The 27130-nt window shown below is 36.9% G+C and overlaps 3 protein-coding genes across 3 annotated transcripts; all 3 read left to right on the top strand.

Annotated features, from left to right (window-relative positions):
• On the top strand, window positions 1-803 carry LOC126696677 (uncharacterized). The gene is made up of 2 exons (XM_050393361.1): window positions 1-32; window positions 74-803. The coding sequence occupies exons 1-2, from the start codon at window positions 1-3 to the stop codon at window positions 801-803; spliced, it is 762 nt and encodes a 253-aa protein (XP_050249318.1).
• A 1521-nt stretch (window positions 804-2324) lies between these two features.
• On the top strand, window positions 2325-6945 carry LOC126697858 (probable LRR receptor-like serine/threonine-protein kinase IRK). The gene is made up of 2 exons (XM_050394987.1): window positions 2325-4548; window positions 5223-6945. The coding sequence occupies exons 1-2, from the start codon at window positions 3062-3064 to the stop codon at window positions 6670-6672; spliced, it is 2937 nt and encodes a 978-aa protein (XP_050250944.1). The 5' UTR covers window positions 2325-3061; the 3' UTR covers window positions 6673-6945.
• An 11515-nt stretch (window positions 6946-18460) lies between these two features.
• Window positions 18461-24447, top strand: LOC126697857 (uncharacterized). The gene is made up of 8 exons (XM_050394986.1): window positions 18461-19317; window positions 19877-20180; window positions 20651-20732; window positions 21477-21534; window positions 22308-22396; window positions 22763-22858; window positions 22952-23022; window positions 23981-24447. The coding sequence occupies exons 1-8, from the start codon at window positions 18714-18716 to the stop codon at window positions 24102-24104; spliced, it is 1428 nt and encodes a 475-aa protein (XP_050250943.1). The 5' UTR covers window positions 18461-18713; the 3' UTR covers window positions 24105-24447.
• The last annotated feature ends 2683 nt before the right edge of the window (window positions 24448-27130 follow it).

The following is a 27130-nucleotide window of genomic DNA, read 5'->3' as shown; positions in this document are numbered from 1 at the left end:
ATGCGTTGTGGTCATGCCCAGCTCTGTCCCAGGTATGGTTACATGATCAGAGCTGGAGAAACTGCCATTCCAGGACATTTGAGGGGTTCAGGGACTTAGTGGAATTCATTCTGGAAGACGGCTTGGACCTGGCAAGCTTTGCTACTACTGCATGGATGATATGGCATAGGAGGAATGCTTTGCGAACCACCAGCAAGCCATTCCCGATCCAGCAAGTGCTCCCTGAGGTGCGGGCAGTCCGAGCAGCCTATGTCCGCTCCATTCCACCTAAACCCCCTCATCCACCCTTTAGAGCCCCAGAACGGATCATCTGGAAACCTCCACCCTGGCCGAGACACAAAGTAAACTTTGATGGAGCTGTGTTTAGGGAGGACGATTCAGCAGGTGTGGGTGCTGTGATCCGGGATGAGAAGGGTTTCATGGTGGCTGCAATGGCGGAAAAAATCCCACTTCCCTATTCGATCACTGCACTTGAAGCTCTTGCAGCAATAAGGGCTCTGAGATTGGCAGGGGACATTGGTCTTGAGTCTTTCATCCTAGAGGGGGATTCCAAGATCACTATTGATGCTTTAGCAGAAAATTTCGTGGAGCATGCTGAGTTTGGTAATCTGTTTGAGGAAGCTAAGTGGTTGGCAAGTCAGTTTGGGGACGTGAGTTTTAATCATGTAAGGAGACAGGGCAATGGTGCCGCGCATAACTGTGCTAGACATGCAAGACATGTTAGCGAGTATACGGTGTGGATGGAGGATATTCCTCCACATCTTTTTACTGTAATTCAAGCCGAGTTGGCATCTTTTGAATAAAGTTACAGTGTTTCTTTCTCAAAAAAAAAAAAAAAAAGTTTTTTGAATAAAGTTACAGTGTTTCTTTCTAAAAAAAAAAAAAAAAAAAAAAAAAATTTGTTACCAAATTCTTTTCTTTCAAAAATAGCTAAATGAAAAAAAAAAAAAAAAAAAAAAAAAAAAAAAAAAAAAAGGCATCTCCATTTATGTGGTTTTAATGCAATTCTATAATATTCAACCCTTGTGATATTCAATGACTATGATTGATTATTAATTATATCAATTCACTTTTTGTTAAAAATCATTAAGGAAAACTAATCACATGCACATAGACACTCATAATTCTCTCTCTAATGATTTTAGGAAAGAGAATATTAAAAAACTAATACTATATTTAGTAGAAAAAACTACTACATGGGGGTAGTTGTATTTGATCCTATTTCATACGTCCTTATTCAAGAGCATTGCTTAATTGTTAACAAAAAGATGGTTGGTTATGGTGGGATTGTCAACTTGCTGCTAAGCCATGGACACAAAAAAGTCACTAAACAGAGTTTCATTCTTCCTTACTTTTTTTTTTTTTTTTTTTTTTTTTTTTTTTCTAATGAGTTCCATTATTTTCTCGGGTTCGTTCCAGTAATAAGTTGACCGTAGTTTTTTTTTTTTTTTTTTTTTTTTTTTTCCTTGGAAACTTTCTCTCATGGGCTAAGGCATCATTGGGAGAGACAAGGACCTTTAAAGTCAATTATGAGGTGCCGGGTCAGGGTGGCCTCAACCAATAACCATTGTAGTTGGTGATGTTAGTACTAGGAAGCCACGGTCCACGGACACAAATGACCCATTTTATTTAATGGTCTCTTAAAGTTGGTTTTGGGACTTTTTTCATTGCCCAATTTAGCTTAAAAATTAAGTTGATAAAAAATACATAAAAATAAAGTTTTTTTAAAAAATTAAATAAGCTGAATCAATTAGTAGGCAAACAGGCTGACAGTGTAAATTTGGACAAGTTTTTTTTTTTTTTTTTTTTTCTTTTAACTTTTAAATTAATTTGTATATTTAGAGGTTTTAAAATTTTACTGTGCTTTTCAGTCTTATGAAAAAAATTAGTACTAAAATGAAAAATAATAAAAGTTAGTTAGTATTTGTACAACAAATCCTAGGGACATGGTTAGGTTGTCTTTCAAAAATGTTAAACGTTGTTTAGTGGCGTATTAGTCCATTTTATCCGTTGGCGACCACAGGTCAACATTGTACAACATAAAACGTTAATTTAGGAGTATCTTATAAAAGAGAAATTTGGACCAAAAACACAGCACAAAGGCCAAACACTCAGACTGAGACACAGAGAGAGGGAGAGAGACAGAGGCTAAAAAGTAAAGGCTAAAGCTAAAAATTGCCACTTGTGCGTATCCACGTCAAAAGTTTTATAGTGACAACGACTACGTGAATGCCACGTCGGATTCCTATCAACCGCACAGATCGTGCCACGCGTCCACATCCTAAGATTGTAAATAAATAGGCCTCAGCTACCTTCCTGCTCTGCCTTTTCCCCGTTAATTAATGCTAAATAAAATCTCACACCAAATTAGTTTCTTCTCCTCACTGTTCTCTCTCTCTCTCTCTCTCTCTCTCTCTCTGAAACCCCACAGTGAGAGTACTCGGTGTTTCACCATTTTCTCACCGGAACCCTAGCTCTCGGCTTTGTAGTGGGGGCTTCTTCTTTTACTGTTGAAATCCAAGTGGGACTTTGTTGGGACTTTCTGACTAAACATTGAGTGCCGTGCTCTGCATTTTTGGGTTCTTAGATCGAAACCTCGCAGACCCTCTTTGCTGTTTCCCTTCTTAACTCTCTGATTTGTGTTTCTGAAGCTCAAAAATCTTAGCTTTGAGAAGAAATTTCTAGGTTTTCGCTTTACACGCTTTACCTCTCAGAAAATCCTATCATTTCAGCTAGTTCTTTCGTTTTTGCGTCCTGGGGGTTTCTTTGTTTACCAATGCTACTTCTTTCCTGGTATCTAGTAGTTTCCACTTAAACATTTCTTGGTTTTCCGGAGCTACAAATCTAGCCGTTATAGAAAAAGTTGGCCTTTTGCTTTTGTTTTCTTCTGTTTTTGGAATTTCTTGGGTTGTGTATGCGTTTAGGTTAGCTTGTTGGTTTCAAAGTCTGTGAGTCTTTGAAGCTCAGAATGAGTGATTTCAGGCTCTATTTTCTTCTGCGCCGGCACTAATTTCTCATGGCTCTGTTGGGTCTTCGAGTTTCTTAGAACTACCAGCAGGCAATGCTAGCATTGTTGAGAATGAAACGCCAACTCAGTTTGTTGTCGTTGTTGTTGCTGTTGCTGTTGCTGGCTGTAATCCCAGCTGTTGTGAGATCTCTGAGTCCATCATTAAACGACGACGTGCTGGGGCTCATTGTGTTCAAGGCTGATATCCAAGATCCAAAGGGAAAGCTTGTGTCTTGGAATGAAGACGATGATAGTCCTTGTAACTGGGTTGGTTTGAAATGCAACCCTAGATCCAACAGGGTCTCCGAGCTCAACCTCGATGGCTTTTCTCTTTCAGGTCATATAGGCCGAGGCCTTCTCCAACTCCAATCTCTGCGCAAGCTATCTTTGGCCAAAAACAATCTCACCGGAACCATAACCCCCAACATTGCACGGCTGGACAGTCTTCGAGTGCTCGATTTGAGTGAGAATGGCCTATCTGGAGCTATACCAGAGGATTTCTTTAGGCAATGTGGGTCTCTACGAGTCATTTCATTGGCCAAGAACAAGCTTTCTGGGAAGATACCAGACAGTTTGAGCTCGTGTTCAACTCTTGCGTCTATTAATTTTTCGTCGAATAAGTTTTCGGGGTCTTTACCATCTGGGATTTGGTCTTTGAATGGGCTTAGATCGCTGGATTTATCGGATAACTCCTTGGAGGGTGAGATTCCAAAGGGGATTGAAGGTTCGAATAATTTGAGAGCCATTAACTTGGGTAAGAACCAGTTCTCTGGGAAGGTTCCTGATGGCATTGGAAGTTGCTTGCTTTTGAGGTTCATTGATCTTAGTGAGAATTCATTTTCCGGGACCCTTCCAGAGACATTGCAGAAGCTTTCATTGTGTAATTATCTTAATTTGCACATGAATTCTTTTACTGGTGAGGTTCCTGATTGGATTGGAGAAATGAAAAGCCTTGAAACTTTGGACTTTTCGTCCAATAGTTTTTCTGGTCAGCTTCCATCTTCAATAGCAAATCTTCAGTCGTTGAAGGTTTTGAATTTTGCCGCCAATGGTTTTACAGGAACCTTGCCGGAGTCCATGGTTAATTGCAAAAACCTTGTGGTCTTAGATCTCAGCCATAATTCGTTGAAGGGTGATCTTCCTGCGTGGATTTTCAAGTCAGGATTACAAGAAGTTTCGCTTTCGGAGAAGAAACTGAGTGGAAGCATGAATAGTCCTTTAGCTTCGTCAGTGGGGAGCTCACTTGAAATCTTGGATTTGTCCCACAATGCATTTTCTGGTGAAATTGCATCTTCAGTTGGGGCTTTGAGAAGCTTGCAGTTCTTGAATCTGTCTAAGAACTTTCTTGTTGGTCCTATTCCAGTGTCAATTGGAGAGTTGAAGGCCCTGAATAATCTTGATTTGAGTGAGAATCAGCTGAATGGAAGTATTCCACTGGAAATTGGAGGAGTTGTTTCTTTGAATGAACTGAGACTGGAGAAAAACTTTCTATGGGGGCAGGTTCCAACTTCAATTGAGCACTGTTCTTCTTTAACAACTTTGTAAGTTATCTTTACAGTCTCCGATGTTTCAAATACAAGTTCTTGCTTCTATTTTACTTTAATCTGATATTGTAACAGTCTCGATGTTGAATGGCAGCTTGTCAAGGAGATAACTATGTCAAATAGTTTAACCGTGTCCTACTATGCTTAGAGAGTTGTAATTGCATTATTTATTTTTATAGATTCAATAATACTTTTGAAATGAAAAATGGCGTCTTCAGTGATAACAGAAATGGCTCTTTTTTATGATTTCTAGCCTTGGAAAAACTTGATCGCCCACCCCCCCCCCCCCCCCCCCCAACTTCTTTCTCTGGTTCCGGTCAATTGTTTCAATATTTAAGATTATCTGGGATATACTGAGAACCTTTATGGTATTCTGATGTTGATGGCTGTTTCCTTTGAATAATAGTGTGACAATACGTATATCTTTGTGTCTATAAGATATTATAGTGTTGTATCTTTGCATAGTGTGACAAATATGAAGTTCCAAGTATCTTATATTTTTGGCTGACATAGATATTCATGCTTACACACTAATCAGTACCCTAAGGCTTCTTTCTATGGACAATTTGAACTTGGTATGGTCACATAATAAGAATCATATCTAATTTCTAGCATTTTAACAGGGGTTTAATTTCTTGTTTATGTTGCTTTGTTTTGGTTGAATCCTGCAGGATTGTATCTCAGAACAGATTGAGTGGCTATATACCTGTAGCAGTAGCCAAGCTTACAAACTTACAGAATGTGGACTTGTCCTTTAACAACCTTTCTGGAAGCTTACCCAAGCAATTGGCCAACCTTCCCCACCTTCTCACCTTCAATATTTCTCACAATAATCTCCAGGGTGAATTACCTGCTGGTGGTTTTTTCAACACCATCTCCCCTTTCTCTGTCACTGGAAACCCGTCTCTTTGTGGTTCTGCGGTCAATAAGTCTTGCCCCGCAGTACTTCCCAAACCCATTGTCCTCAATCCTAACTCCTCTTCTGATTCCACATCTAGTTCATTACCTCCAAATATTGTTCACAAAAGAATTATCCTCAGCATTTCCGCACTCATTGCCATTGGAGCAGCTGCAGTCATTGTCGTTGGTGTTATTGCCATCACTGTACTTAATCTCCATGTTAGGTCATCCGCAGCTAGATCTGCAGCTGTTCTTACATTATCTGCTGGGGATGAGTTTAGCCATTCTCCCACTACAGATGCCAATTCTGGCAAGCTTGTAATGTTTTCTGGTGACCCTGATTTCAGCACAGGAGCACATGCTTTGCTCAACAAGGACTGTGAGCTTGGCCGTGGTGGTTTTGGAGCAGTGTACCGGACTGTTCTTCGAGATGGGCACCCAGTTGCAATAAAGAAGCTCACTGTCTCAAGTCTTGTCAAGTCTCAAGAAGATTTTGAAAGAGAAGTTAAGAAACTGGGGAAGGTCAGGCACCCTAATCTTGTGGCACTTGAAGGTTATTACTGGACTCCATCATTACAGCTCCTCATATGTGAGTTTGTCTCTGGTGGTAGTTTGCATAAACACATCCATGAAGGATTAGGTGGAAACTTCCTCTCATGGAATGAGAGGTTCAATATAATTCTTGGGACAGCAAAAAGCTTGGCTCACTTGCATCAATTGAACATAATTCATTACAATATAAAATCAAGTAATGTCCTGATTGACAGCACTGGTGAACCTAAAGTTGGAGATTTTGGTCTAGCAAGATTGTTGCCAATGCTTGACCGTTACATTTTAAGCAGCAAGATTCAGAGTGCTTTAGGGTACATGGCACCTGAGTTTGCCTGTAGAACTGTAAAGATAACTGAGAAGTGTGATGTGTATGGATTTGGGGTTTTAGTTCTGGAGGTGGTTACTGGGAAAAGGCCTGTGGAGTACATGGAAGATGATGTCGTGGTGCTCTGTGACATGGTTAGAGGAGCACTGGAGGAAGGCAGGGTGGAGGAATGTGTTGATGGGAGGCTTCAGGGTAACTTCCCGGCTGAGGAGGCGATTCCTGTAATGAAGTTGGGGCTGATATGCACGTCGCAAGTGCCATCAAACCGGCCAGACATGGGAGAGGTAGTTAATATATTGGAACTCATCAGATGCCCTTCAGAAGGCCAAGAGGAATTGGAATGAATTTTTACTTATCAAGGATTGGGAGAAGGGATTTAAATGAGTTGCCCGGCGAAGAAGAATCCGGTTTTGTTCATTTATCTGAGAGAAGAAAAATTTGAATGTTGAAAAAATTGTCCTTTTTTTTTCTTTCTTCTTGTGGTTTTTCATGTTTGTTTCCTGTTTATGTTTGTGGTTTCTCCTCTTATGTAATAGTCAGGTTGCCGGATTCCTTTTCACCGGGTCCCAGTTTGGTTCCCTAACAAATATTGTTACCATGTTACTAATCTTTTGTCATCTCTCAGTGTTTCTTATGAGCTGATATTGATAAGCCCAGGAGGTAGTTTGTGCGGGGCAGTAAAATTTTCTTTCCAATTTCAGAGGAATTGGAAAGGAATGCCCCGTACGTAAGTTTAGTGTATTTAAATAACAGTTTTTAATTTTTTTTTAAAATATATATAGATAAAAAAAATCTGTGAAAAAATATGTAATGTTTAAAAAATACGTTTAATCTTGGGCACAGAACTTTAAACACAAGTTTTTAATACGTATTTTTATATATTTTGCCACTTTCACATATTTTTAAAAAATTAAATTTAAAAACATGTAACAAGCGGGTCCTGAACAACTTTAATAAGTCTCATCTGTCTAGGCACTAATACATTTTTACATTACAAATTGGTTTCCTTAATCCAGGCAACCCTGTCCACTGTACTTGTTGGTGGGTATATATCTCACTTTAATTGGAGCAGACAAATTGTGACAATTATTACTACCAAGACTGAGCATTTTATTGGGGAAACAGTGTAAATGCTTGTACTGGGACACTCAGTGCATTAATGTTTGTACTGGGAGTCTGGGACTATATGGTTTTGGCGTTTGAAATAATTGAAAAAAATTGAAATTTTTTTCACCGCTTGTCACGGAGGAACATCATTTTATGTACGAAAATCATTGACACCACCTGCATCGATAATATTTCTGAAAAGAAGGATGAAAAATTATTACTTTATTTATTTACTAATCACAATAAATCACATCAATTATAATGAAATATACAGATTTATTAAGCAACAGTCATAATAAATTATAACAATATCTGTGAAAAAAGACATGAAAATTTTGCACAAATCCTATAATTCAAATGTCTCAAAGTTTTCTTACAAATAATTATCTTATATGATACATGCATTTTTTTTCTCTCATGATCAACAGCCGTATGAGATTCCAGCAACAATACCACCTGGTCCTGAGCCCTATTTCACTTAAAAATACTATCTGGAGCCCTATATTTGACTAGCAATATGTCCCTCACAACAAAGGGCAAATCTTGACTTTCACGCTGCTGCACAAGAATGGTAGTCCCATTCATCAAAATTATGCATTTCCAATGACAGCAACGGTGAAGGTATTAAAATAAAATTGTACAAGTCAAAAGAGACTTGAGAAACCTGAGGACTCCAAGATTCTTAGCACCCACTTTGAAGCAATTTAATCTAAAGTACTGAATAGAATAATGGACAGGAGGGAAAAACTACAACGGGAAATGGGAAAGTCATGTTAAAGAAATAAAGAGTAGATGACCCAAAAGATGAAAAGATAACGATTTGTGAAGGAATAGAAAAAGAATATTACATGCTATGATGCTGTCGGAATAGAAATACTCTTTTTTATATTCTTATTACTATTACCCCTGTCCTTTTAGGTTCTAATTTCAACTTTCTTTAAATGCACTCTTTTTTTTTTTTTTTTTTTAATATACAATTTTCCTTTGTCTTACAAGTTTTATGTGAGATTGTGAGGGCTGCTTAGCTAAAGTATCTTTTGATAAATGATGGGAAAAATAATATATATTTTTGGTGTTATTAACGAAATCATTCAGGTTCAAATTTCATATTTTATTGTAAATTTATAATTATTAAATTATTTATAATAAAAAATTCATTCATTTTCTTTAAGGACAAAGTTTGACTATTAATTTTAATGTAATCTAAGACTGCAATTTTACTCAATATCTTTGTATTGGATGTAAATATTAACAAATCCACTATTAAATTACGTTTTCTTTTTATATCCTCCAAGTTTGCAAAATTTCTAAAATATCAAAAGATAAAAAAAAAATGTCATTAATCAAATATTTAAATTTCAAGTTTTTGTTGTCTAAAATTATATATAAAAAATAAGTTTATAAATCGAATAGTAAATAATATCTGATTAACATAAAATTTGATATGTGTGTTAAGAATATAAAAAATATGTAATCCAACGGTTAGATTTTCAAAATATATAGTAATGTTAATTTTTTTTAGTGAGAATTGTAGCCTTAAGTTATAATTAAGTTTGTAGCCAAACTTTGTCCCTCACCTAATAGTTGATTTCATTAATTAAATTTAGGACAAAATTTAGCTATAAAATTAGTTATAACCTTAGGTTATAACCTTACTTAATTTTTTTTTATTGGAGGTGAATTTTGACAAATTTATCATTAGATTACATTTTCTTCATATATCCTCCATACTTGTAAATTTTTTAGAAAATTAAAGATCAATAGCTATGTCATTAATAAATTGTTTAAATTAAAAGTTTTTATAATTTAAAATTATGCATAATATATAAGCTTATAGATCCTATAGTAAATAATATTCGATTGTCACAAAAATTAATATGTGTATTAAGAGTGTAAATAATATGCAATTCAATGGTTAGCTTTTTAAAATATGTAGTAAAATTTATTTTATTGAATAATGGTGTAGTCTTAAACTACAACTAATTTTGTAGTAAGATACTTTACTTTTATATATAAAAGAGAGAATCGAATTGTGAGAGAGAGAGAGAGAGAGAGAGGATCGAATTCCTTACTTATATGAGGGGGAGTACTGAATAGTTTCCTCTTTTTACACCAATGCTTACATTTTTTTTGAGAATCTACACCAATACTTACATAAGTTGCCCTTTCTAGACTTCTAGTCTTCTTATATTTTTCTTTTTATTCAAAAAATATTTTTGAGAATTGAGCAGTCCCATATATATATATATATTTTGTCACAGTTGTGCTGCACCTCAAAAGAACCACCCATTATGAAGTGGGGGAGTCGAATAATATAAATTCTCATAGCCATGTGCATAGATTACAAGCAAATGAGTTGCTCCTAGGGCAGTTAGCTATATATATAAATTATGTAAAAAAAAATAGTGTTGAGCCCGAGAGAACCCAATAGATTGGCATTGTCATCATCAAATAGCACATGGTTTCATTAATAACCTTAATTATTCTTTTAGTGATGAGTCACATTAATTATATTGGTATCCGGATGCTAGTGACAGAAAGAAAAATACCTACTCTTTCATAATACTACTTGCTAGTGCTTAATTATTGTATCTGTTATTAGTGTCCGATACACATATGATATGGCAACCCTCTCATTAGATTAACCAACTAATAATGCTTTGCAATTTGCATTCATAAACGAGATCAAGAATTTTAGAGGTTCAACTTTAAAATCTAAATCTTGCACGCAAGTACTTTACAAAGAAGAGGAGCAGCACTGAAACAGAAAGTGGCGTTTCATTCAATCTTTAGCAGAGATAAAAAGCAATAAAAAGGACATAAAGCACTACTGAGATGAAGAGAAAGTGCAGCATATGCACTCGACAACTTTCGATCCTGTCCTGTGTGTGTGTGTGTTTTTTTTTTAATAAATAGTTAATCTTGGGTCCTTGCTTTATTGAGGGACAAAATGATACCTCCTCAACTTTTGTTAAGAGCGCATAGTAATTTAGTCCTGAGAGCACATGATGTTTGGATTGATGTATGGAAGAACACAGCTCCTCTTCCAATATAATATATGCCCACTCTACTTAATGTAATTAATTATGTACATGAAGTAATTATGTAATTACCTATTTGCCTCCCTCTGTATTGGGTGCCTGGAAGTTGGACTTGGCTTCTAGTTTGGTTTAATGATTAAAGTTTGCTTTATATATATATATATATATATATATGCAGTTGCCCAGTTGCAGTTTCTTGAAATCTCTTCCAAGAAAACTATTTGAGCAGAGCTGACCATATAAATTCACTCAAAATCATCAACTTTGAATGTAAGACCTAGTGCTACTTTGGAGAATTATTTACGAAGCTAATTCAAGGATGATTGACTGCCAAAAATTACTTCACCTATGTATGTTGTAGTATTTTAATAAAAATGCTCTTGAACCTAATGTCATGAGTGGTAACTCACTTCATTGTACCCGTTGTTATAAACTCCTAATGTCATGAGTGTAATTCACTTCTTTATACTTGTTATAAACACCTACAAAGGTTGACAACCCATTTTTATCATGTTATTCAACTAATAGCCTGTTTGGATTGATATTGAGAGAGGGGAAATAGAGTGGAGTTGGTCAAAAATTAACCAAACAAGCCCTAAGTGTTGGATTTTTTTTAATAGGTTATTACTGGGTGAGTTAAGATTGTGTCATTTACATAAAACTTTAGGTTTCTTTCTCTCCTAAGCTTATAAACAGCACACACTTATCATCTCTTCTTATCACTCAAATGCAAGCTTCTTTCTAAAATCCTTCCATAGCCATGTACCCTCCTACATCCTTCCATTCATTAAACCAACAAAAAGAAAGCATTTTATTTTTGAGTATAGGATGGGTCAAAATTAAAAATTGGTGCAGCTGCCTTGTTGTATTCTGGGGACGACGTGTTAAATGACCTTTCTTCACTAGTAATACTATCAAAAATGCACAAATCATTTTAAGAGAGACAGTTCACACCTCAATATTTGTCACCCACCTCATTGCAGCTTATTTTATATACCATTGTTGGTGTAATAATTTCTCATATTCTCCAACAAAGTAAGTTGATATGAGAGAAGGGCATCTCATCGTTGCTAAACCCTTGCCTTTCCAGCTCTATATGAGTATATGGGAGACTTTGGTGAAATTCCTTTTAAATCTAATTAACAATGATAAGATGAAGAATTGGGGGCCCCGGGGGGGGGGGGGGGGGGAGGAGAGAGAGAGAGAGAGAAAGCTGACATGGTATCCCTAAACCTCATGACATTGTTTCAAATTGACGTTAAGACATTGCTAGAAAAAAGATTCAAGATAAGAAAACAAATAGTACCCTTTAAATTTCAAAGAGATGACACTGACAACTTTTTTTTATAGACCAAACTTTGCTTTCACCAATCTACCGTTTTAGGCATCGTCAAAAAGTTCGATAAACTCAACTCATATTTTAATCTCATAACCTGTTTTTCCTTGATCTAATAATCCGTTCTTTTCTAGTTTGAATTTGTGAAGCAATTGAAGAGTTTTTGAAATCATCTCAATTATTTCTCTATTTGACATGCACTTGATAGATTTAACATCGATTGGCATTTTTTTTTTCCATGTTGGATTGTTTTACATTAGTCCGAATTATTTATGTTAGACATATTATAGCCCAAGTGACCCCAATCAATTGTAAGCTCGTGTAATTGTAGAACAAACATATTAACCTTAAGTTAGTCTATAGTTAACCCAGGATTAGTCAAATACTCTCTAGTATAAAAACCCTATATTGAGTTTTTTTTTTTGTAACCCTACATTGAGATTATTGTAATATAAGTACTTAATATAATATAATATAATATATATAGCCGTCAAGGGCTTTCCGCTATGCACATAAGCCGTTAGGTTGAACTTCCACTCATCATACAATCACACAACTTTCACAATTTTTTATTTTTTTTTTCACAACTTTCACAATTTACTTCTTTGGTTGGGACTCGAATTGATTTATATATAAATTATCATAGTAAGCATAATGCATTTGGGTGTAACAAAAGCTGCTCGTGCAACCCAAACTGATCTCTTAAATTAAATCTATTTTTTTGAGCCAACGGGCCCTAAAAACCAAATTGGGTCCCTTGTGTTGGTTTTGGGCAGTGCCCTGGGGAGTTGGGGTCACCAAGCACCAATGCTAGAGAATGGCCTGGCTGGTTTGTTACCTTGGGCCGCAATCCATATTTGCACATGGTGTCCGGTGCAGTTCAAAGCAAGCAAAGTTATAAAAGACAGCCCAATCCATATTATGAAATAGCATAGCAGAAATGTTCTTCTTACTTTCTTTCTTAAACCTCTCTTTTTATTAATTTTTTTTATATCTTTTTGTTCAATTAATTAATAAGTTCCCTTCTTAAATCACCTTAGACAGGAAAGTAATAGTGAATTTTTTTAAAAAAAAAATGTTTACTTATTTTAAGAAACTAATCCAAGCACACATTAAATAAGGGATTCCATCTATGCAATTTTTATTTATTTATTTTTTTAAGTTTGGTTTAGAAATATACATAACTATTTTTTTTTTTTTTTTGAGAAAGACATAACTACTAAATATACCCCATTCCCTGGTTCTTGAATTAAAAAAAAAAACCCACATCCCCTAGGTAGTAGGTACTACGATCTAGAGAGGTGCCATTAGACCAACATAGTCATTGGCCCATCTATACAATTAAACTTTATAAGAAGAAAGTGGATTTTGATTAATTAAATACTTAGAAATAAAATAACTGAATTTTAAAACACATAATATGATGATCTTATAATTTTTACTAATAGTCTTATAGCTTAATTGACACATTCCAACATAGAGATTAGAAATATGCTTAGAATTTTCAAAATAAAAAATTCCTAAAAATTTGAGATAATTAAGGAGGTAATTATATTTTAAAATAAACCCATAATTGTAAATACAAAGAGAATGAGATAAGATAGTTACGATAACATATAAGATAAGCTTACAGCTCAATTGCCATATTCCAACATAAAGATTAGAAATAAGCTTAAAATTTTCAAAATAAAAAATCCCTAAAATTTTGAGATATTTAAGGAGGTAACTATATTTTAAAATAAATCCATAATTGTAAGCACAAAGAGAATGGGATATAATAGTTATGATAACATATAAGATAAGTTTATAGCTCAATTGACACATTCCAACGTAGAGATTAGAAATATGCTTAGAATTTTCAAAAAAAAAAAAATCCTAATTGTAAGGACACGATTACTTAACGACCCAAGAATGACATTGGGCTCGTGGGTAAAGGGCCCTAACAATGTAATTTGTAGAGAGTGGGCTTGAAAGACATGACCTTGGTCACAGGTCAGCAGTTTAGTCGTGATTTTTATGGAAGCTTTTACATGGGAGGACTTGGCTTGACTAGCTAAGCATTCCATTGGTATGGGTTGTAGGATTTAAGTCCTCGGATTGCGTTCGAGGAGCACAGTTTCCTTCCCATTCCCCCTTTTGCAGGATTTTTCCCTCCTCCCCGGGGGATCCCCTTCTCATTCTCTTTCTTTCCCTTTTATACTAGTGTTCATTTCCCCTTTTAGCGTCCACGTGTAAGTTTTACTTTATGGGGTGCAGACCTGTCCTGTCAATCTATACCTAGAGTGGTTGGGGGCGGTTGGAAAAGTTAAATAGCATGGTTTGGAGTATGGGCCTGTCAGATGCAGGATTCTGTATTACGATGTTGGCAGCTTTCTCCCTTGTCCTGCCCCTGTACTGAGTTTGTCATTTTCTTCAGTCGTTTTGTGAGGTGCTGAGCATAAGATTGTCCTCGACCATATCCTTGTGCCTTTTTTGGGCCTTCATTATGCGTCCTCAGGAATAACTCTCCTCGGCTTAGGCCTTGGGCCTTAATGTAGAGTGGGCCTGGGCCACGAATTCTCTGGCCCCACAATAGCCCCTCAAAATCCTACTGCCCGACTTTTTAGTTGGGGAGGAGGGTTTTGGTGATGTTGGGCTCTCATCATGGCTCACTCAAATTCTGTACTTTACTAATGTTTGTGTTTTTCCATTTGCATGGGAGATGTGCCAAATTAAGAGGCATCCCTTTAGTTTTTACTCACGCGGTGTCCTTTAACGTTTCAATGCTCGAGGCGCACCTTCATGAGGATCTTCAAATCTTATGGTTGCAGATGGTGTTGGAAATCGAGCCAAAACCGTCTTGTCCGTAGCATTCCTTGGAAACCTGCATAAATTAAATGCCACCACCTTGCCCTTTATATAAGTAGGATAAGAGGTTATTCCCCTTACACATAAACCCTTCGGCTCCCTTCAAAATCATAATCCTTCAGCCATAATCACAGTCTCCATATCCAGTGCTATCCACCCTTAGTGCAATATGTTTGAGGCACGGGTGGGGGTGAAGGAACTACACCCGCCACAGAGACACCAGACCCTTCCGAGACTCAAGGTGGTGTGGTCTGGACAGGGGAGACATAGACTCAAGATAATCTTCCGTTTTAATAAGGTGGGGATGGTATCTCTACCTCTTTCAGTCAAAATCCGAAGTAGGTACTGGTCGCATCAGATTCTTGGTGCGTCAGAAGTAAGGTTTTCCGCCATCAGCGCCGTCTGCTTTATCGCAGGCGTGGCTAACATGGAGGCTCATCAACTTCCGGCTCCCTGCACCTTTTCTTCAACGGTGCTAGCCCCAAGTTAGGTTCTTTTGCTGCCCGAGTTATGGGCATGTAAAAGTATTGAGGAATGATTTTTGTAGACATCGTTTTAAAACTGCTGCATCTCTCTTCTGTTTTTTGTTCACTTCCTTGTATCTTTTCTTTTGGCTTATGTAGTTAGTTTCTAGCATAAGCTTATTCAAGCTCTTTCATTGTACGTTGTACTCTTTCTTTGTTTTAATAAAAGATGAATCTGTTTCCTTCTATATACTTTTATATTTTGCAGCAATTACTTTGTGAATGGGTGTACTACATGTGTATTTTCCTTTAATGATACTTAGGGCAGGAAACCTTGAAACAAAAAACTATTAACTTGAACTTATCGACATTATCAAATATAATAATGCTAACCTACAGTATATTAAACTTGTGAGACTAACCAAGATAACAGCTGAGCACTCCGTAATGCGTGTGAGGCAGCCGTCCGAGAATGATAAATTCAAAATAAACCATCCGAGAGGGTTGCCGAGTAGTGAGGGACCTTGGCCGTGTTTTTAATAACACCTGGCCCTATCACAACCACATCAGTTCCCTTGGTATTGAGGATCCGAGGGTAGACTGGGGATTCCATTCAGTCTAGGGACTAACCCAACTATTAATGGGTAACTCCTCTCCGGGGTAGGGTCTAAGGGCCATATAACGTCCAGGTTGTGTCCAAAACTTGTATTTTTTCTCTTAAGTAGTCGGTTTCCCAGAGGCTTGAGTCCGAGGACCATACAAGGCCTTGGTTCTGTCCAAAACTTGTATTGCTTCTTCTAAGTATTTGGTTTCCCCAGAGGCTTGAGTCTGAGGACCACACAAGGCCTTGGTTCTGTCCAAAACTTGTATTGTTTCTTCCAAGTAGTTGGTTTCCCTAGAGGCTTGAGTCCGAGGACCATACAAGGCCTTGGTTCTGTCCAAAACTTGTATTGTTTCTTCTAAGTAGTTGGCTTCCCCAGAGGCTTGAGTCCGAGGACCATACAAGGCCTTGGTTCTGTTCAAAACTTGTATTGTTTCTTCTAAGTAGTTGGTTTCCCCAGAGGCTTGAGTCCGAGGACCATACAAGGCCTTGGTTCTGTCCAAAACTTGTATTGTTTTTTCTAAGTAGTTGGCTTCCCCAGAGGCTTGAGTCCGAGGACCTTTCAAGGCCTTGGTTCTATCCAAAACTTGTATTGTTTTTTCTAAGTAGTTGGTTTCCCCAGAGGCTTGAGTCCGAGGACCATACAAGGCCTTGGTTCTGTCCAAAACTTGTATTGTTTCTTCTAAGTAGTTGGCTTCCCCAGAGGCTTGAGTCCGAGGACCATACAAGGCCTTGGTTCTGTCCAAGGCTTGAGTCCGAGGACCATACAAGGCCTTGGTTCTGTCCAAAACTTGTATTGTTTATTCTAAATAGTTGGTTTCCCCAGAGGCTTGAGTTCGAGGACCATACAAGGCTTTGGTTCTGTCAAAAACTTATATTGTTTTTTCTAAGTAGTTGGCTTCCCCAGAAGCTTGAGTCCAAGGACCATACAAGGCCTTGGTTCTGTCCAAAACTTGTATTGTTTCTTCTAAGTAGTTGGTTTCCCCAGAGGCTTGAGTCCGAGGACCATACAAGACCTTGGTTCTGTCCAAAACTTATATTGTTTCCTCTAAGTAGTTGGTTTCCCCAGAGGCTTGAGTCCGATGACCATACAAGGCTCTGGTTCTGTCCAAAACTTGTATTGTTTCTTCTAAGTAGTTGGTTTCCCTAGAGGCTTGAGTCCGAGGACCATATAAGGCCTTGGTTCTGTCCAAAACTTGTATTGTTTCTTCTAAGTAGTTGGTTTCCCCAGAGGCTTGAGTCCGAGGACCATACAAGGCCTTGGTTCTGTCTAAAACTTGTATTGATTTATTTATTTACTTACTTATTTATTTATTTTTCGAAGATTAGCCCCTCGACTAAGGTGGGGAGAGTTAGCTTGATGTTGGAAGCCCCTAGAGTTGCCCGTGCCATTGGCACTACGAGGCGTAGCCCCTAGCGAAAATTTATGTCGGAGCAACAACAACATGTCGCTGGAAATGGAGGAACCTTCGCAGACCTTTACTTGATAGAGGCTCAACTCCACCGCCACCTGTGCCAACGCGCAAGCTTTCCCACAGACGACGCCAATTGTAAGGACACGATTACTTAACGACCCAAGAATGACATTAGGCTCGTGGGTAAAGGGTCATAACAATGTAATTTGTAGAGAGTGGGCTTGAAAGGCATGACCTTGGTCACAGGTCAGCAGTTTAGTCGTGATTTTTATGGAAGCTTTTACATGGGAGGACTTGGCTTGACTAGCTAAGCATTCCATTGGTATGGGTTGTAGGATTTAAGTCCTCGGATTGCGTCCGAGGAGTACAGTTTCCTTCCCATTCCCCCTTTTACAGGATTTTTCCCTCCTCCCCGGGGGATCCCCTTCTCCTTCGCTTTCTTTCCCTTTTATACTAGTGTTCATTTCCCCTTTTAGCATTCACGTGTAAGTTTTACTTTCTGGGGTGCAAACCTGTCCTGTCAATCCATACCTATAGTGGTTGGGGGCGGTTGGAAAAGTTAAATAGCATGGTTTGGAGTATGGGCCTGTCAGATGCAGGATTCTGTATTACGATGTTGGCAGCTTTCTCCCTTATCCTGCCCCTGTACTGAGTTTGTCATTTTCTTCAGGCGTTTTGTGAGGTGCTGAGCATAAGATTGTCCTCGGCCATATCCTTGTGCCTTTTTTGGGCCTTCATTATGCGTCCTCGGCAATAGCTCTCCTCGGCTTAGGCCTTGGACCCTAATGTAGAGTGGGCCTGGGTTACGAATTCTCTGGCCCCACACTAATAATTTGAGATAATTAAAGAGGTAATTATATTTTAAAATAAATCCATAATTTTAAACACAAAGAGAATGGGATAAGATAGTTATGATAACATATAAGATAAGCTTATTTTTCTAACAAAAGGAAATTAAGAAATTTTTTTTTTGAAAATTTAAAAAATATTAGATAAGCTTATATATATTGCATTTTAAATGTAATTCGGCCTTGAGGTGATTATGAGAAAGCCCATGCTAGTATTTTATATGATTTATTTACTATCACACAGCAGTAGCAAAATTAGTTTTAGATTCTAAAATTTAAGTCCATACTAAATTATATTTCTCCAAACATTTTCCCTATTAAAATTAAAAAAAAAAAAAATTACAATACAAATTTAAGTACTGTTTAAACTGACACATAGTTGACACTTGATACTCAATACCATAATAATAAGGATTTTATTCCATAATTTGAGCATAATCTTCTCTTTTATCTTTACAAAAGCCCCAATCCCATTCAATCTTCACCAAAAAAAGAAAAGAAACACAAAAAAAAAGAATAAGGTGGCGCACCATTTCCACTGAAACCCACTCTCCCTCTCTCTCTCTCACACTCGTCACACTCACAGCTCACAGCTCACAGCTCACAGCTCAAATCGGAAAACCCTAGTTCCCAAATTATCTGATTACATTTACACATCAAAAAAACATCATGCCCCCCCAATTCTCAATCCTAAATTTAATTTAGTTAATTTTTAAAATCCCAAACATGTCCTCCGAAGAAATAGGAATGGTCCCCTCTCAGTCTCACTCCAACGGTCTTAACTCCCAACTTGTCTTCGAATATTCCTCTTCCTCCGCCGCCGCCGCCGCCGCTGCCTCCGCCACACCTCAGCATCATCACCAGCGCCGCGTCGGACTCCAGGACCACCCCAAGACCACCCGCGAGCTCTCCGGTTACATCGACGACAAGCTCTTCTTCACCACCCCTCAGCCCCCCACCACCACTGACTTCCGCCGCAACAACAGCAACAACAACAGCTTGTTCGCTCATCGCCGTCAGTGGGACGGTAACGGCGGCGGAGCCACCACTCCCAGCTCCGATGAAGACGACGACGACGACGACGTTGATGATGATGACGACGACGATGAGGGCGATGACGGTGACCCTGATGGCGAGGTTGAACGACTAGTCGTTGGTGTTGATGAAACCAACAACAACAACAACAACAACAGTAATAACAATAACGAAAACGCTGGCAATAAGGTTAATAATACTAATGTTAATGCTAATGCTAATAGTGGTAGTGGCAGTGTGCACGGTGCTGCAGACAAACTGGGAAATGGGAAAGCCAAGCACCATTCCGCTTTTGGTATGAAATTCTCTTCATTTTTCACTCTTTACTTTCTAAATATGGGATTTTTGAAGTTGTTAATTGCTGCTCATACTGATTGGATACTTGGGTCGAGTTCTAAAATGCAAGAATTATTATTTTTATTTAGTCCCCTCTCCCTCCCAAAATAAAAGAAATTATGAATTTTGTTGCTTTTTATTGGTGCCAATAGTAATTGGGGACTTAAAGCTCGAGAATTTTGGTAAAAATTCTGGAAATTTACTTTTCCAACAAAAAGGGGGAGGGGTTCATTTTAGTTGGTTTTATTTCTTGGTAAGTTACACACCCACCTGGTGGGACTTAGCCATGACCTCACTCTCCACCTAGCACTTGCAAGGGGAGGAGGTGCCAGTTGAGCTAGAGCTCACTGGTCTTTTGAGGTTGCCTAAATGCTAATTGGGTGCTAGGGTCGAGTTTTTTGGTAAGAAATTGAAGAAAATTTCCAATTTTTACTTTCCAAAAACAAAGAAAATTGGGAATTTTGTTGGTATTTCAGGTTGTTAATCGGTGCTAAATGATAATGGCAATTGGTTAATAGGGTCGAGTAGAGAGATTTTGGGGAAAGATGGGAATGTGGGTCAGTCTGCAAATGACGCCATGAGCGAGAATCATCATCAGCAGCAGCAAGGAAGGCTTGTGAGTTACCAAAATGCGGTAACTATTGCGGAGCCTGATGGGGAGTTGTATTATTCTCAGTATTTGCAGGGTACTGAGACTGCTTCTGCTTCTGGGCACAAGGATGTAGTTATGGACAATGGTTGTGGGTTTAGTGGGAGAAGGGATGTTTCGTGTTCAAGTGAGTCAGGAGAGTCTCTGAGGGCTATTCTCTCAGACCCTGTCAAGTAAGTTTGCTTTTTCATAATCAGCTGGTTTATTTTGTTGCTCTACTCTATGTATAATGTATTACTGGCCATATAGAGTGATAATATTTTTTGTATTGAAAACTATTTTGTAAATGTTATTGTGTCATGCTTGTGCAAAACTTATATTCACATCCTTGGTGAAATGCCATTATATATGATTTACACTACTGGAGATTAATTTGATGGTAGAAGGGGTTCAATCATATTTTCTGGCATGTTCACTTGGGCACTGAAAACCAATTCCCTGGATTAAATTATATGGTAAAATATATCATTTTGTGAGCTATTATATAACAAATACGATCCAATTTTATTTACATTTGAATGTAGGTATGTCACACTGTGCATAAGTTTTCTGGTGAATATGTCTTTTGTCCTCAAATTAATCATGTCATGATTACTATAATAAGTAATAGCTAATGCATTATACTTAATTTTTCATTATTCAGTGGAGCTCTTATGGATGATGCAATGATATTGCCTTGTGGACATTCCTTTGGTGGTGGGGGAATACAGCATGTTACTAGAATGGTGAGTTTTCAGCAAATTCCTTTTTGAATTAGCAGTTGTCAAATATTGTTGAAAGTTATACATAATATCTGGAGATGGGTGAAAATTGCTGTGCATTAAATCTTAATGGCATATAAGAGCAGAGAAAGTAGAAGTCACAGCAAAATGGTATTTGACTTTGAAATTCACCACTGATATGAGTGTTCTCTTCAAATTGTCATAGTGATTTATGATTATGTTGTTAATGATTATTTGCTTGCAAAATTGTTGAGCTGAGGTGTACATGTGAGCAAATGTACCAAAAAGCCTTACTTGACCAAAAAGCCTTACTTGCTCATAGTATAACAATGTGCAAGATTGACTTATTTTATTATCTAAAAGAGCCACTTTTCTCCCCTCAATAAATCAACTGCTGTCCATCTTGATCATTCTGAGCCATGTTTTATGGATACTTTTCTTTTAGTGTTACAATATTAAATTATAGAGTGATCTTCTATATCTGCAATGCTCAAGCATTTATTTTTTGCTTGCTGTTATGTGTTAGAATTATGGTTAAGTGATTAAACTCACCATTTCCTAATAGCTTAAGCTTTTGGGAGAATCGGTAATTTAACATTATGTATTTAATTTGTGTGGATTAACTAATTTTGTGCACATCTAACTTCCCGTGTTGGAGATTTTTTAAGGGGATCAGCAATACTGGCCATTTCTTCTAATTGTGCTCATCATATAGTATTTTGATTAAATCTTATGATGCCTCTTCAGAAAGTTTGCTACACTTGTTCTCAGTCAGTTTCAGAAGACTCAATAGCTCCAAATCTCTGTAAGTCTAAATTTCTGTCATAGAAGCTTGTCAAATCTCTGTTTTATTGTGCATCAACATGAATTGTAATGTTACAAACCCTCCAGTTGGACAGCCATATTTGCCTTTTTTGTGTTCTGGGAAATAATATATGCATGTCTGACTTGCCAATGGGCTGTAGCTGAGCTGGCAACTCCTCTTCTTATAAGTTCTAGGTGGAGGGTGAGGTCATGGATTCAGGACCCAGTGGGTGCGTAACTTACCAATAAAAAAAAATGTATGCATGTCTGACTTAATTGCTAGGGCAACACCTGTGTTATGGTTCCAAGTTTGCCACGTGGACACTTTTATCTGACCAACAACTATCTTTGTTGTTGTACCAATTACCAAATGAAAAGGTATATCAATGTGACTTCAGATGTCTAGATTTGCTGCTAAAGCTCCAGAGGTAGTACTTGATGTTTCTGGAAGAATTCATGATGTAATATCCACTTTGATAAAGATGATATATGATGATCCTAAAAAGGGAGGGATGAAAGGAGCCCAAATTCTAGAGGCGAGATTTGAATCCTTTTTAATTTTATTTATTAGGAGCCAGCATTAAGTTTTTGTGAAATCCTTCATGAGAATGAAACATTCACAATTCATGAGGTGGCCAGAATTGGAATTTGGTCACTAACAGTTCAAACCCAAGCATATAAAAAGCAGTGCATTTTAGTCAAGCTTAGAATGTTAGTAGGTTAAATATTCTAATTATTTTATTCTTTTGTTTTTGGTTGGATTTACATGTTCAGCTCTGCGAGCTGCTGTGCAGGCATTCCGCCGGGAAGAAGAGTTACAGTTTTATCGCTCATCCAAAAGAAGAAGAGAAAGGTTTGACCAGGTTAGTCTTTTTTATGGCTCAAATTTTATAGCATCCTAAGTTTGTGTATGGGATTGAGAGAGAGCAACATCTAAATTTCCTTGTTTTCCAAAAGGAACTGTATAAAACCATTGGCCTAGTTTTCTTTTGTAAACCTATGCAATTTGATCTGAGCTGGGTTGTAGTTTTATCATGCAAGCTTGCACCCTAATTCTGTGCTTTAACTTCTGTAATTTGATCTGGGTGGTGTGTCTTTTCAAAATGCATCTCTGGAGCTTGTTGCTGTCTTTGATCATTCTCTTGTGACTGGAGAGTGGACAGCCTGGCCTCTAATCGTTAACTTGTCCTTGAAATTTCCTCTAAAATATTTGTTTTGTGTTTTTGTAGGACAAGGGTGGTTATGGTGATTCAACTCTCATGGATCCTCCTAGGGGTAGAGGTGTACAATTTCCATTTGCAGTGACAGACAGGGTTATTATAAAGGTTCTATTTTATGGCACTCAAAGGCACAATCTTTTACTGTAATTCTTGTTTATTAGTTTCTTGAAACTAATAATTGGAGGGAAAATGTATCAGGGAAACAAAAGGACACCGCAGCGCTTTGTTGGACGTGAGGCTATTGTAACAACACAATGCTTGAATGGATGGTTAGACACTTGCCCACTTCTCAACCCTTCCATTTGTTACAGATTGTAAGATTTGAAATATTGATTAAAACATCTATCTTGATGTGACGTGTCTGAATTTCAATGCTAAAGATCTAATGGAGGTTATAGAGCTGAAGAACAAGGAAGAATTCTTTATTGACCCAAAATAGTTGGGATCGATACATTGCTGAGCTGGGAGTTTGGTATTCCATAATGTACTACTCACATAGTAGGATATAGTGTAGTGAATTCCTACTTTTATAATGTATTAATGGAATTCTGGAAGAATGTTGAGTTGGTGTTACTCATCAGGATGCAGCCTAGTGGTTGGAGGCTTGGGATGAACTGTAGACCCAGACTGGGTTCAATCCCTACTAGGAGTTCCTTTGGATTACTTAATACAAGGTTCTGGCGGGTGGGGTCATGTTACTCGTGTATCCATGGTTTACCCCCCAGGGGTGGATCCAAAGGACCCTGCCTTGGTGAGGTTCCATGTCATCAAAAAAAGAATGTTGAGTTGGTGCTGCAGCTAGCTAGTTTCAACTTTCGACTGATTTGCTGCAGGCATTTTGATGTTGAAGAAGAATTTGGTTGAGTTTGATCTTCTTTCTGCTGTGATAATTGTCTTACAATGGATAGTGTTCTTTGTACTTGTCATGGTATGATTGAAATTCAGTATCTTAAAACAGGTCACAGTTTTGGGGAACAAAGTCAAAGAAACATCATTAAAAGTAGGTCTTTTGATTGATATCTTTTATTCTAAATCAAAATAGATAGAATCAGGGTGAAGAGAAACATGGGGGTGAGAGATCAGAGAGAGAACTAGATTCCCTTGGTTTAAGCTACTTTCGGCTCATCAGTGAGCATTTACTAGAATAGCGCTTGTGTTTAAATGGAAAGAGAGAAAATAAATAAATTTGAAATTTGCTTTTGTTACTGACATGAATCTTATTTATAGGTATGTCGTGAAGACATTGGACAATGCAGAGAGTGTAAAATTGCAATATCGCTCACTTGCTAAGGTTCCAGATGACCCATCCTCAAAGACAATGTCAAGCAAGATGGCTCCAAACTGGCTCTAGAGCTGCAGCATTCCAAATGGGCAAAAGTGAAGTGTGATTCTTACTTGGTTACCAATATGCCACGTTTCAAATATTTAATCTAACTTTATCAAGGAAGAGGGTTCTGTTTGTGCTTGTATTATTGTAATTTTTGTGACAGAATATCATGATATACGGGTCTTGTAAATTATAGAAGCCATGTTACTGCTGATCTGAGAAACCTGAATGAGATTTGAGTTAGGAACGTTTAGTCATCTTTGCTTTAATTATGTGAGCAATTGTTGTATTCAAGTGAAGCCTGTGTATAAAAGGAAAATGAATGTCATATAATCAATTTTGGTTTATAAGATCAATTGCTGCTTCAGTTTGTTCGCGTGACAATCCCTCTCTCCATCTCTCTCTCTCTCTCTCTCTCACGCTTTTTTTTTTTGGTACCATTGTAGAAGAGCAAGCAAAGCGGGGTTCAAATATTATACATCCAGAAAGCATTTATACGGTTCTTATTAGCAAGTCAGCTAAGGTGTAGGCCTCCTGTAGGATAGGTGGTGGCACCAGAAATACTGTTGTTGAGAGTGCCTTCCTCCTAGCTGTGTAATGTCCTCTAGCATGCATTGGCTTCTCCTTGTGATGGTGTTCTGCAGGTCCTTTGTTGGCAGCAGTAGGATCAGTCTGTCATAGCCTGCCTTCTTGGCTTGAGTATATCCCTCTTGGATTGACATGAGTTTGGTAGTTCTCTTGCTCATTGCTCTGCTGGTTTTACTTCTGGTTAAGTTTTGTTCCCTTTTTACTCAATGGCCACAAAACCTGTTCCACACCAGTAGTTGCCTTTTTTCCATGCCTCTTCTATTTTTAAAATTAGTTGCCACTCTTGAATCTATTCTTGGGGTATTGGCGCCTGTTAGAGTGGTTATGTATTAGCATAAGCTGAGTGGCACGCTACTGCCATGCAAGGACTTTCCAGGTGGGGTAGTCGCCTTTGTAGGTAATCTGGCCAGAGTAAGGGTCGGAAGTGCCTTTGGCGGCAGAGTCTCTCTAGTTAGGAAATGAGTAAATATGACTTGCCAAAACAAAAGCAAAACAAAGTGGATGGTATTGGATTGAATGGAACAAAGTGGACTAATATGCTACATTATCGTGGCTCAAAAGGAGTCATAACAATAATAACAACAATAATAAATAAGAAGAGTGTTACGTCCACAATATTTTTATAACAAATCATAGATGATAATTGCTTAATCTTGTTCCTCAAAAAAAAAAAAAAAAAAAAAAAATTGAATCCATAACTTAAATTACTTTTTTACCCACCTATAGCAACTAGTAACAATCTGTCACTTAAGATTTGTTATGAAAATATTGTGGATATATCATTTCTCAAAAAATAATTAGGAATTTATTTATTATGTTGTTGATATGAAACTAACCAATCATGTTACTTTGTAAATTTTTTAGTTAAAAAATGATACCGGTTAAATGTTCCTTTTAGCTGTTTAAAATTTAAATGAAAACATTTGTAAGATACATTATTTAAAATATCTTATCATTTGATTAATATTAATTTTTAAAAAAATGCTTAAATAACTTCATGTACTAATAGATTTGGACAAAATAATTAAATTAACTCATTTATTTATTCATTATTAGATTTTACAATTGAAATGGACCGAAATAAATCAAAATGTTACGCTTCAGCTACTAGATATTATATAGATTGATTTGTACTAATTACAGTATCACTAAAAAATAATTAATTTTTTTTAATTATGTTGTTGATGTGACACTAACCAATTATGCCACTTTGTAAAAAATTTAGTAAATAAATGATATTGCTTAAATGTTCTTTTAACTATTAAAAATTTAAATGAAAACATTCATAAGATGCATTATTTAAAAGATCTTATTATTTGATTAATATTAATTTTAAAAGAGCTTAAATGATTTCATGTACTAATAGATTTGAACAAAATCATTTAATTATTTGCCAATAGATTTTACAATTAAAATGGACTAAAGTGGACCAAAATGCTACGCTAATATAATTTAATAAGAGTGTAACAACAATAAATACTAAATTTCAACTTATATAAATACCATGAAATGAATTTATTTTATTATTCAAATTAAATATTACAAATTTAAGAGTATCTAGATCATTTAATTTTTTTTTTTTTTTTTTTTTTGGATAATCATCATTTTAAAATTTAATTGATGTAACGTGCTACACACTATTAGATAAATGTTATAGCTAGTGTACAAAAGCTCCCACGTTTAAGAGGTTTAAAAGAAATGATTGGTAAATAAATTTAAGCCTTTGTTTTTTTGAGAGGGTAAATCTCAAACTCTAACTCCCAATCCTAAACACTATTAGATACAGGAATTGTAATCTTTAACTCTGAAATAGACTGTCCATTTCACTTCTATTCCATTTTTATATCAGTGGAGGCAGTATTTAGTCCAAACTCCTAAGGCCATTGGCCTTTGCTCTCTCTCTCTCTCTCTGCTGTGAGCTTGCATATGAGGACTCATGCAAATTACAAGTGAAAACTAGACTGATACCAGATTTAACTTTTTTCAACTGTCAACTGCAATCAATGCTCACAAGGAAACCAATAAAGAGAAGTCATGAATCTACAGAGAATTCGTGGCAAAAAGCCTCATTTAAACATGTAAGATAGAGGCATTGAGGTCTGGAGCATTTGGAATGCTTCTCAGTTTATTTGCAATGGTCTTAAGTAATTAAAATTCACAAGTCATCCATCCTGTTCAACTATATATGAGTGAAGAAGTGCCTTCGACTACGACAAGGAGCTTGCTGCTACCTAGGCCAAGATATAGAAGGATAGAGAAATGACATTCTGATATTTTGGTGAAAATTTCTTCCAAGCTATATCCCCAGCATAGGAGCCTTTCTTTATACTTTTCAATGAACATTTTGCAACAATGGATAATAATATTTGTTACCCCAACAAACACAAGAAAAGCTAGTAATTGATGAAGTAAAATTCTCATAAAAGGCAAATCCAATAAGTGAATACATTTACAGTACAAAA

Source organism: Quercus robur, chromosome 8 (genome assembly GCF_932294415.1).
Source record: "Quercus robur chromosome 8, dhQueRobu3.1, whole genome shotgun sequence".
Lineage (NCBI taxonomy): Eukaryota > Viridiplantae > Streptophyta > Magnoliopsida > Fagales > Fagaceae > Quercus > Quercus robur.
Note: the sequence above shows the minus strand (reverse complement) of the source record. Positions and strands in the feature narration are given on the sequence as shown.

What these genes read in the sequence shown, in the direction of transcription:
- LOC126697858 (XM_050394987.1), top strand. Translation starts at nt 3,062, where the DNA reads ATGCTAGCATTGTTGAGAATGAAACGCCAACTCAGTTTGTTGTCGTTG. An exon ending in TGTTCTTCTTTAACAACTTT is followed by an intron (nt 4,549 to 5,222) that starts GTAAGTTATCTT and finishes TGAATCCTGCAG; the next exon opens with GATTGTATCTCAGAACAGAT.
- LOC126696677 (XM_050393361.1), top strand. Translation starts at nt 1, where the DNA reads ATGCGTTGTGGTCATGCCCAGCTCTGTCCCAG. An exon ending in CATGCCCAGCTCTGTCCCAG is followed by an intron (nt 33 to 73) that starts GTATGGTTACAT and finishes CTGCCATTCCAG; the next exon opens with GACATTTGAGGGGTTCAGGG.
- LOC126697857 (XM_050394986.1), top strand. Translation starts at nt 18,714, where the DNA reads ATGTCCTCCGAAGAAATAGGAATGGTCCCCTCTCAGTCTCACTCCAAC. An exon ending in TACAGCATGTTACTAGAATG is followed by an intron (nt 20,733 to 21,476) that starts GTGAGTTTTCAG and finishes ATGCCTCTTCAG; the next exon opens with AAAGTTTGCTACACTTGTTC. An exon ending in CTCAATAGCTCCAAATCTCT is followed by an intron (nt 21,535 to 22,307) that starts GTAAGTCTAAAT and finishes TTACATGTTCAG; the next exon opens with CTCTGCGAGCTGCTGTGCAG.